This window comes from Puntigrus tetrazona, chromosome 22 (genome assembly GCF_018831695.1).
Source record: "Puntigrus tetrazona isolate hp1 chromosome 22, ASM1883169v1, whole genome shotgun sequence".
NCBI classification, from domain to species: domain Eukaryota; kingdom Metazoa; phylum Chordata; class Actinopteri; order Cypriniformes; family Cyprinidae; genus Puntigrus; species Puntigrus tetrazona.
In genome coordinates, this window is record NC_056720.1 from 6962208 (window position 1) to 6973746 (window position 11539).

Below are 11539 nucleotides of genomic sequence, written 5' to 3' on the forward strand. Positions count from 1 at the left end.
CAAAAAACACGCAAAGCTAGTTCTACATATTCAGTATTCTTTTACGTTAAGTTGATCCTCGACGACAAACCGTCACGAACAGATGCATGTAAATCGTTTAACCTTGACTAATCTAAGGACCGCACAAAGGTTTTCCACGAAACTCCAGTGTTTCCGTTGATTAACGAATAGTTTAAATAAAAATAGTCACGAGTAGCGACATGCAATCGGAAAAACAAACACAGACTATGTACAAAAGCGGCCTTACGAATACGGTCTTAGACGATTTCTGCGCGTACCACGACCACTGAGACGTTCGTGTTTTCGTTCTAAAATTAGAAATAAAAATAAAACTCTAAATAAATGGATCTCTAGGCATTTACAGTTGTTAAGGCCACACTGTTTCAGTACTAAACAAAACGCAAGCTTTCACTTTCAGGCCGAAGACGTTATCTGGAGTCCTCTGGTTCTGATTTGATGGTTTTCTTCTCCAGGAGCCCAGGCTCCTTCTGAGACCCGTTTTCTGAAACACAAATATAAAAGATTTTAGTTCCTATGCATTTATAACCAAGAATCATGTCGAAACTCTTCCAATTTTTTCTCAAACTTTAGGGCCCTAGAATATTGGCGAGATTCATTTTGGAACAGATTTGCAGAAATTTAGCGCGCTTGAATCACATCATTTGCTCAGTAATTTATCCACTGAAGTGAATGGGTGCCGTCAGACCGAGAGTCCAAAAAGCTGATAAAACGAGTCACGATTATCCACGAGGAACTCCAGTCCATCAGTTAATGTCCTAGTGAAGAGAAGAGCTTCAAGAAAATTTGTAAACAAATCTATCATTAAGCCGTTTTAATCCATAAGAAGACATTTTCCAGTTTGTTTGGGGCTATTTTTGACAGTTTGAAAGCGATGTTTGATCGGTGTACATGTTTTTTCGACTGAGATTGAGATCGAGACTGAAACTAATTGACTTTTTCACTGGACAAAACTACATTACTGGATAGAGCACTTTTATTTTTAGCCGATTTAAAGTTTAAAACATTAATTCATTCGCTTCTTATAAACACCTTTTCCTTCTCGAAACATTAATCGATGGACTGGAGCGGTGTGGATTATTCTCGTGCTTTTTATCAAGCTGTTTGGGCCCTCATTCCCGACGGCACCCATTCAACTTCAGTGGATCCATTGGTGAGCGAGTAATGCTAAACGACGTTCCAAATCATTTCTGGAGAACGGCCCGATTGTAAATACGAGTGAATACCACTTCAGTCTTCATTTATTTGGCGTTTCTTTGTAGTTTTTGAACATAAATGATTTCAGCCACTTCCAGTAAATAAACACACAGCACAAGAGCTTGCCCCCGAAATAAAAGCATGGTACTTTTTACCGTTTCAAATGTATGTCACCGAATCGACAGTTGAGGGTATTAAACATATTTTTCAGATATTCAAATCAGTTCAAAAAGAGCAGCGTGATCAGTAAATGACACTGATTGACATCAGGCTCTGCCCACACTGGGGCGGAAGAAAAAAAACCCCGAAACGTCAAAAAGACGAGTAAATCCTCACCCCCTTCCTCACCTACTCGCGGTGCGCTAACGCAGCTCGCGCAGGCAGGTAGGAGTTTCAGAGAGAAAGTGCTACCTTCACCGAGGGCATTTGCATGCGAGAGATTGCATACATTACGAAAAAGTTCTCTGAAGCTTTGCTGATACGCGTGTTAGGGTTTAATGGAGAGGTGTAGGTGTCAATGTGCCAGGATGGTACCGAGATAAACCCGTGCCAATCCAGGCTGCGGCACGCATGCAAAAACGGGGTCCAACGAGAGCCATTTCAATCTGTGGAACGTTTCTTCGCTGGCTCTTATAAGATTAGCGCTCTACCTAGACAGCATTTGAAGGTCGTTCCAAAAGGTAGGCGGCAACGTTACGCTGCCTTCAGAGATCCCACGTTTTGGCCACATTTGAAGGCAGAACAGTGTTTTTTTTTTGCGGATGGTGTGGCAATCCCAGAAAGCATTTCGACTAGGGTAAAGCTAAACTGAAGGAGAAAGTGTGCTTTATTTTTTTATATACGTAGATGCCTTGCGTTGCGATGAAGGACATACAATCCCATAAGCAACTGAGTAATATATTTATGCAAGAATCTATAGTAGTGATATAATGTTAAGAGGAAAACAGTATTGAAATATTTAGATTAATTAGAGAAGAAAAAAAAAAACGATATTACGTAATCATCAGTGTTGAAAACAGCTCAATATTTTTGTGGAAACAAGAATTTTTTAGGATTCTCTGATGAATAACATTTATTTAAAACAGAAATCTTTGGTCACAACTAGTGGTGTCAAAAGATTAATAGCATTTTATTTACATAATATATGTATGTGTGCTGAGTATATTTATAATGCATAAATACAAACACATGCTTGTATATTTTTCAGAAAAATATGTTTATTATATGCAATATATGTAATGATAAAAATATCAAGATAAATGTATAAAAGTGTAAATATTTTAAATTTATATACTAAATGTGTGTATTGAGTATATATATATATATATATATATATATATATATATATATATATTAGTAAAAAAACATTCGATTTTTTTCCTATTGTGATTGAGTCAATTTAAAACATCTTTAAAAATTTTAAGTATTCTTTTCAAACTAGCTATTGGAACAATACAGTTCTTAATGTTATACATACGCTCCTCAAAGAACGTTTTCTAAAGAACTAAAGAGTTAAACATTCTTCTAGAACCTACGACACCAGGCAGAAGAACACTTTTTAGAATTGTTTTTTTTTCCTACGTGTACACTTGAAGCTTATGATTTATTTTTATTATACATTTTAGTATTAATTATTAGATTTGTTATTTTTATTTTCTTTTATAGCATCATTCTAAAGAGCAATCGCCGACTCAAACGTCGTCACTAACCTGTGGCCGCCGTCCTTCTCTCTTCGGACGTCTGTTGTTGGTGATGATGCCGTTCCTCTGCGTTCTGCTTGTGATGTCGTTTGAGCTCATTGGCTAATTGCCTACCCAACGGGACATCTGTCAGGCGCAGGTTCAGGGGTCTCTCGCCTGCATTTAAGAACAGAACGTTGCTTAAACTCAAGTACTGATCTGACGCAGTAAGCAGCAAAGAAGAAGAGGAGAACTGTACCAGAGAGATTCGAGAGGCCGCTGTTGCAGTGTTGAGCAGTCGGAGCGAGGTATTTCAGCGCTGCTGTTGGAATCCGCCAGTCCAACGATTTCAGTCTCTCTTGGACGGCAGCGTCACGCAAAAGCTCCACCTGCTTGGCCAACAGAGAGTCCAGCTGTACCTGAATGTGAAAAACGTTCAAAACAAGGTTTGAGAAAAAAGAAGCAGTTTTCAAAAGCAGATACTACCGAGAAACAGGTGTTCAAACAAGTATTTCAAATATTTATTTCAAAGAACGTTTTGAGCAAGGTTCAAATAAATTCGAAACCAACTTTCAAAACAAAACTTAAAACATTCAAATGAAGTTTTCAAACCTACTGTAGTTCAAGCGACTTTAAAACAAACATTTGAAACAGCAGTCGAAGTTCAAAGTTTATTTTTAAAATGGTCTCCAAGTTATTTGAACTTTGTTGTTTCTTGTCTCAAAAGAATTTTGAAACCTTGTTCAAACTTTGTTCTTATAAACCATATTTATTTAAAATGTTCGTTTGAACGTTGCTTAGGCTAATTTGATTTGGTTTAATGTTGTATGAAAATTTTTGAAAGCTTTTCAAATTTAAGCCAAATGTAAACAAAACTTGAAATTAACTTTCAAATAAAATGTAAAATTCGAACAAAAAAAAGTTTCCATTCAAACATTTTGAACAACATTAAGGGAAATTAAACAAAGTTCAAACTAGCTTTAATGCAAAGCAAGCGTACAAATTCTTTTAAAAGATAAGAAACAAATATTTTCACATTTCAAAACTGTCTTCAAACATTGTTTCCGTACAAGCAACAAGCAAACTTTGCTTCCAAAAAAAAATTCTAATTAAATTTAAACAAATTTGAAATAACACTAACAAGCTTTTAAAGCAATAGGCGAACAAAACTATGTTTTACGGTACATTAATTTGCACAGACTACCTGTAGACTATGTCTGATCGTCTCCTCTCCTTTAGATTTGGCCATTGCAAGCTGTTCTCTCACCGTTTCTTGACGTGTGTGAAGAACATGAAGAGCCTCCTGCAAATCGTACACACCATCCTAAAAGAAGGTGAGAAAAAGTATGAGTTAATCCAAAACTTTCAATAACATTAGTTGAGACAGTAGTGAAAGTGTTTTATATCTCCATGGTGGCTTCATTTATTTGCATCTCTGGTGCAACCGTGACATTTGCACAAACGGAGAAAGCTGTTAGCACAAACTGAGTCATCACATCTGTAGTCCACAGTGCCCGAGGAGGGAAGCCATGCTGCTGGCAAGATGAACCATCAAACAATCATTTTCACTTGTGTAGCATTTACATCTCGCTGCCCCAGAACTCCACTTATAATGTCACTTAAGGTTTTGGATCAAAAACCAAAATGTATTAATTCATTGATAATCAGTTTTCCCCCAACCCAGAAAAACCCAATTAAGCGACCAAAGGGTGAATAAGAAATTATGTAGGAGTTATGATTAAGCTAACGAATACGTAGTATTTTCTTTTCACATTTAAATGTGATAATATTCATTTTAGAAGTTCTGAATGCATAAAATCCTAAAGAACAAAGTGTATGCTGTTCCTAAAACAATTTCAAGACTACAAAGCTAATTTTTCTCAAATATAAAAGGTTTATTAAAACTAAATAAACATAGCATTTTAAAACGTAATATATTTTTCACAGAGGCACAAAATCCAGATTTTACCTCGCTTATGAAACCATTTTAAACCAAAATGCATTTAAAACCATAAAACACACTGACTCCAAACAGAAGCACAATTCTCTTCATATATAGTGTTTTCAGTTTATAGTTAGTTTAAATATAAAATTAGTATTAAAACAATTACTTCAACTGACATAAAACCACGAAGTCAAATACAGAATCATAGTGAACCTTAAGCTTAATTATAGCATTTTTTTTTTTTTTTTTTTTTTTTTTTTTTTTTACATTCAAGTTTACAATGAGAATAATTTTAGCTGCTTAAAGTATTATGTGTGGCCTATTATTGAATCGCGGTAAAAACTTAAAAACACTTTCACACAGACTATGGCATTATTCCTGTTTATTTATAAACAGCATATTTGTTCCTATTCTAACAGATCGGTCGTTGTCACCTTTGAACGAATTTACACTTTGTGTCGCCCCTCGACAACCTACGCATTTTCCTCTTAGGTCATCACATGTGTGTGTGTGTCCACGTATGACGTTAGACTCAGGCAGAGACAGCCACAGCCATGCGTGGGTAATTCAGTAAGCACCCACAGGATGATGTCAATTATGTGTTTCAGTCCACTGTGTACTTCTCCGCCTGTGCGGAAGAACGATTGTGTGTTTGTGTGCTAAGCTTTTCTTTATCCAGAGAACCCCACAAAAACAACTTCCGTTAAAAACAAGCTTTTTAAAGCCAGCTAAAACCGATCACAGAGTTTTAATTTGACGTCTTGAGAGCCTTGTTTGCAACAATTTTGTTGACTTGGAGGCCCCACGGAGCTGCGAAAACAACGCTATCATTTACTTTTAGATGTTCACCCAGAGGCGCAGACCGTCGCTCATGGGAAAAGCTGTGTGAACGCGACATTTCGGAGTGAATCATGACAGTAATTACTCTCTGGAGATTATTAACAGAGAAAGTGCACACACAAACACGGCGCTAATTCAGACACAATGGGAAGGCGGCTGGCAATAAATAGCACGACAGGAACGCAAAACTAATAAAGAAGTCCCGAGAAACCACCTGGAGCTGGAAATGATTGCAAAGCTGAGGTTTCTCGTGCAAATAAAGCAATTTGCCACAGTGGGGTTTATGAATATGAACCGAATCTACAGTACTCACTTCAGATTTGATCCTCTTGGGAGACGGTTCATCGTCATCACCGCAGTGGGACCTAGAACGAAGACGCATTTTGAGTTTTACACTTATTTTGATACGTCATGAACAGCCACTGTGGTAAACATTGTCAATTAAATAACAAGAACTCGTGAAAGGACAAAAAAGTAGATAAAGATAAATTTATGGTACTGTGACGTTTGCAAATGCTTATTAAGTTCTGATAAGATACTAAAACAAATATTGGTGAACATGAATGTGTGAAAATGAATATCTTCAATGTCTTTTGAACACAAACATCTCTCACCCAACATAAAACATGGTAGTATGGAGTATCTTTTTTTAAATACAGTATTTTAAATACTATATTTAAACCTAAGCAAGAAACTTAACACTATATGTCAAGCCAGCAATGGTTTAATCAATTATTTTAACAGTAGTTTTTCTGTAAACGTTGACAAGAACTACATCTCACCTCCTGCGGGTGTATTTGTAGGTAACTTCCCGCGAAATCTGCCTGGACAGCGAGAAAAGTTCATCTCTTCGGGTCAGCAGCGACAGATCTTTCATACACAGCTGAGCGGATGCTTCGTTGACCGTTAGCTTCACAATAAACAAAGTGACCACTTTTTACTTATATGAAGAAAATTGTTCTCTTTGTCCACTATAAAGAACTTTTTTGTAGAATGGAAATGTTCCGTGGATGTCAAAAGTTCTTTATGGAATCACAGATACCAATAGAACCTTTATTTTTAAAGTGTTCCTTTTATGCCATTTTTAAGTCTCCTACAATACGTTTGCATGCATGCGAGGTAAAAAAATGCTTTTGTTTTCTCGAAATATGTGTTTAAATTTCCACCAAATTTTCCAGCCATTCTCAAACAATTCTTCTCCATGAGCCTACTCTGCTCTGATTGGTTTATTCACGCGTACAGCAGTCGTCAGTGAAGTAGTGTGTTTGTGGGCGGGGTCAAGTTGTTCACATGTGACCAACGTAGAACGTATGTGGGAATTATGCAAATGTGTCATTTGAATTACTATTGTTTACCGAATAGAGTAGACTCTTTATTTTGGGAGACAATAACTATTCATTGTACTCTTTCAGATTTACAACTTTGCAGATCGTTTACATTCACGTACAGCTACATTACACCCTACTTAAAAGGCAATATTGGAAATGGCATAATAAGGGCACTTTAAAAATTTATGGAACAACAATTTCTGTCAATCTGCACAATCAACAACATCAATATCTTGCATTGAACCAACCTCGTGCATCGTAAGCTGCCGGCCGTCCCGCCTCTTGGAATCGAACCTTCCGTAGATGGCGCTGTATTTCCGAATCTCCACCTCCTTTTGCGGACTGTCTTCGCTCATCTCGCAGATGTGGCCGATCATCTTGCTGAGCTTCTTGTTGGCGCGAATGTGTTCTTTGATTTCTGTGGGGTCGCTCTTGGGCAACGTCTGGGCTAGTCGCTCTACGCATTCCATCACGCACTGGACGGCGGCAGAATCGAGAGCGTCAAGAGCATCGTGGGGTGAACACGGGGAACAAGCTCCAGATGGAGAAAGGCTGTGCTCGCTCTCGCTTCCCCAGAAACGACTCTCGCTAGCGCCTTGCAGCGGGGAGCACCCTGGCGTCCCGTCCCTGCTGAGGTCCAGCCTTCCAGGACTGGGGCTTGTGGGTAACAATGCTCTGGGAACCGCAAGTTGGTTCTGTTGCCCATTGCTGTTGGAACTTTCGGGTAGCTTGTACACCGGTATACTGCAAACGGGAAGAGATGTCAACGGTTGGTTGAAGACGGAAGGGTTGGTGACCCAATCCCGTAGAGCTTTCTGGAGTCTTCGAACATGAAGGGGTTTGGTCGCCATTCCAACAAGGGCCATGATCTCGAGGAACTCTTCCTCGCCAGCCTCACAGAGCTGCTGCACATCGTCGCCGCCCTGCTGGATGAAGGCTTCGTAGTAGCAGAGCAAGTTGGCCTTCTGCAGGATCCGGTACAGTTGCAGCTCGCCCAAGGAACGTGGCAGCAGCACTGACATGGCTACACATGCAAACACAGAACAAAACAGAGCATTGTCATTTCAAGAAAATGTTGAAGCAATGCTCACCAATGATATTTATTTCCCAGGACAGGACCGTGAACTCACATTCTGCATGTCACAGGCTCCAACTGCAGCTTATGATCTTAAAATCAAGGTTGCAAATAGGTGTCTTTGCAGCAATGCCACAGAAAATCCATTTCTGATTACTCAGAGAACCTCTCAGTAAATTTTATTTTGGTTTGAAGAACATTTTAAGAACCTTTGTCCACTATAAAAGAATTGTAGAAAGAAAGCTAGAACCATCATTGACGCCAATAAAGAATCTTTATTTTTAAGAATATTGAAGAAGTATCTAAAAGAAACTTTTTTTCCTTAGTGTTAAGACATTTTAATAATCTGAAGAACCTTTTTCACTGCAAAATTTTTTTTTTGTGAAACAGAAAGATTCCAAGAACTATTTTTCAGAGGTCAAGCATCGTTGCAAAAACCCCTTCCAGGACCTGTCTTTCAGAGTATGTGATGTATAATTATCAAGCTACTCGTAATAATCGACAAAACATTCGGAGGGGACATATTATGGACTGTCCAAGAATACTGTGTATGATAACAAAAATAAAAATGAACAAAGCTAAAATTAGGAAAAAGAAATGGATAATTCTGACTTGGCACACATATAATGCTTAGTCAGAGTAGTGCCATATTTCATTTTTGACAAGAATGAAAACAAGGCTGTGAGAGATAGAAGTGCAATGATTCAACAGATTTTCTTTTGTTTAACAACATGACAACTGATTAGCTGATGAAACGTCTTTCCAATTAAAAAAGAATACAAAAGTGCTTTTGGAAGTTGGGAAAATGACATGATCTAGTTTTCAACCACGCGAAATTCACTCAGTCCTGAATGAGGTCTACACATCATAACCAGTCGGTCGCATAAAGCTTAGTCACAAAAGTTGCAAACTTTTTTTTAATATATTTGAAGCTCAAACTGGATAAGGCATTCCTGCATCGGCCAACGAACATGAACCCCTACTCTTAATTGTTAATTAATGAAGTCAATGTAAACGAATGACCTATGCATCTGCTGTTTGGAGCAAGCCTTTAAATTGCTTTAACATGCACTTTCCTTTAACGTAGCCTACTTATTCAGATGTTTTCATTCTTAATAACTGAATTTGAAGTCATTACAGGTAGGCTACGATCCACTCGGCGCGATCAGGATTTGAGCGCCTTGCCCGAGCGCGCCCAGGTGAACCCGGTTCACGTCCACCGGATCTTTCGCCATTTAAACGCGATCGCCAAGTTTCAAACGCAACTCCGATCTCAAAACTGTTGCTTCACGCGCGCCCGAGAGCCTCTACGAGATTAATGCACGCGATAACTCGGGTTACGCAGGCACGCTCGGACGCCCTGCCCTCCCCACCTGAACGCCCGTGCACGAAACGTTCGCGTCAGCCCTCGGGGTTCACGTACCTCTTTTTCGCAGCTGCTGCGCGCGAGTGCTCCCGGTGCTGGCCGCCGTCTCGAGGCAGCGCTCCGTCTCTCGCGAAGGAGAGAAAGCGCGTTGAAGACTCATCGGTGCCGTCTCTCTCTCTTGTGCGGGGATATTCCGATGTAAGCTGCATTGCTCTCTCACTCCCACGCGCCGGCTTGACGCAAATCCTCGCGTGGGCGGTGCCGCGCGTGGGACGGAATACCGAGCGAGAAAGAGAGAGAAGACCTGAACGGTCACACGCGGTAAAATACACATTCATGATGACATATTGAGGAATATTAATCGGTAATACCATGGTTTTTTTTTCGACACGAACCCACACGGCCTCCGGTACAGCACATGCGTGTGTGTTTTTTGCGGTGGCCATGTTCGTACATGTAAATAAGGGAAACCCGGGAAAGTTGTCACACTTTTTCTTTTTTTTTAACTACAGTAAACGTTTATTGCGGTAGGTTTGTTGTATTCGAGTTTAAATGCAGGCTTTAACATGCAAACACAAAACGGTGTAATGGACTTATTCAAAGAGGGGACGGTTTTCAGTGTAATATTTCAACTGAAAATGAAATCTTGCACTGAAAATACATAAATGGATTCATTTGGTTCTTCTTCGTCGGAACAGGTTTGGAGAAATCGAGCGTCGCCATCGCTCAGCGGTGGATGGGTGCCGTCAGAATAAGAGCCCAAACAAGCTGATAAAAACATCATAGCGACGGATGACTCCAGTTCATTGATTAACATCCATTAAAGTGGAAAACTACATGTGTGTAGGTAACAACTTTAAAAAGTCATAATCCATAATGATTCCTCTGGTTAAAAAAAAAAAGTCATTTTCTCACATCGATGCCCATCAACATTTTTTTTAAGAACAGTTTTTCACTTTTAAATGGTGTTTGATCTCGCCATGTATTTCTCTCTTGATTCGTATAGACTTTTTATCCCGACGGCACCCATTCACCACAGAGGATCCACCGATGAGCAAGCCATGTAACGCTAAATATCTCCAGCCGAGCTCATCTACATCTCGGAAAGCCTGAGGGTGACTACATTTTTCATTTGATGAACCGTTTCTTTTCATTATAACATTTAAACTCTTAAACCAGGAGCAGCAAAATATTTTTGGTTCTCGGAAATGCTTGCTGTAACGTTTAAACAACGCAAGGCTGTTTTGCAGCTTACAATGCCGATTGCATTTATGCATCGAATGACAGCGAGCAAACCCCGCAGGAAATTTACTCACGCTCTGTTGGGCGCAAAATCCCCCCCGAAACCCACTTGAGCACACCGCTCTACAAATGCGCATTCAGAATGGTCAGAAAGTTTTTTCCTTCGTACATCTCAATAAAATTACAGCTTTCAACAGACGCCTAAACCGACGCCACAGCAGAATCTACCTATGAAAATTAAACGACGCTTGGTTTTTGCTCTAGCTTGACAAATGCACGAGCTGCATATTAAAAAATGAAACGCAGTCGTGCATCTTAAAGGCTGGATCTTTAGATAGAGGGGTGCATCAGCAGCCTCCCATCTGCCTGAGCATCTTGAGCTATTTTGGGAAGGAGGCTGGGCACAGCGAACAGCCCCTGGGAGGAAGTGCGTGGTGGATGCTGTCAACCCCCACTTTCGTGTTGGTCTATTCCTCAAAACAAAAGCTTTTCCAAGATATCTTCCATCTCATGTGACAAAAATGACAAGCACCTCGCCTGCAATCACGGATCCTTTTACCGGGGTTTCGCAAAGCGTATATCTGCTCTCAAGGGAACGGGATGATTTTCTGTGGTTTGCCATCGCAGCGACGCTCCCCGTCTTGTAAACAACGCATGTTTGTATCGTATGTCATTATTTCGGGTAGGGCTACGACGTTTGTAGCGTGTTTTTAAAATAACGTGAAGCGATCATTTAGACGGAAGTTGCGAAGGATGGTAAAATAGTGTATCCGAAACATAGATGACAGCTAATAGCTAACATTTCATGTTGTATTACAAAAATTAAGAGTATTTACATACCATAAATAA

The 11539-nt window shown here is 39.6% G+C and overlaps 1 protein-coding gene and 1 long non-coding RNA gene across 3 annotated transcripts; one reads left to right on the top strand and one right to left on the bottom strand.

The window, feature by feature from the left end:
- Positions 1–306: 306 nt before the first annotated feature.
- LOC122327116 (NGFI-A-binding protein 1-like) lies at positions 307–9753 on the bottom strand. 2 transcript variants are annotated; one of them, XM_043222299.1, is made up of 8 exons: positions 9506–9753; positions 7256–8031; positions 6462–6589; positions 5993–6044; positions 4162–4218; positions 3154–3313; positions 2925–3071; positions 307–502 (listed from the first exon to the last, which is right to left on the bottom strand). In XM_043222299.1, the coding sequence occupies exons 1-8, from the start codon at positions 9606–9608 to the stop codon at positions 429–431; spliced, it is 1497 nt and encodes a 498-aa protein (XP_043078234.1). In that variant the 5' UTR covers positions 9609–9753; the 3' UTR covers positions 307–428. The 2 variants fall into 2 exon arrangements, with proteins under 2 accessions (XP_043078234.1, XP_043078233.1); XM_043222298.1 differs by having other exon boundaries at positions 4099–4218; positions 9506–9751.
- Positions 9633–11508, top strand: LOC122327119. Its single transcript, XR_006247598.1, has 3 exons — positions 9633–9769; positions 10147–10291; positions 10455–11508. It is a non-coding gene; the product is annotated as an uncharacterized LOC122327119 (long non-coding RNA).
- Positions 11509–11539: the final 31 nt, after the last annotated feature.

Bases quoted from the DNA above. Each gene is read 5' to 3' on its own strand.
- LOC122327116 (XM_043222298.1), bottom strand. From the start codon at position 9,608: ATGAGTCTTCAACGCGCTTTCTCTCCTTCGCGAGAGACGGAGCGCTGC. The intron at 6,590-7,255 runs GTTGGTTCAATG...TTTATTGTGAAG, and splicing joins GGCAGCTTACGATGCACGAG to CTAACGGTCAACGAAGCATC. The intron at 503-2,924 runs GTTAGTGACGAC...TTTGTGTTTCAG, and splicing joins GAGAAGGACGGCGGCCACAG to AAAACGGGTCTCAGAAGGAG.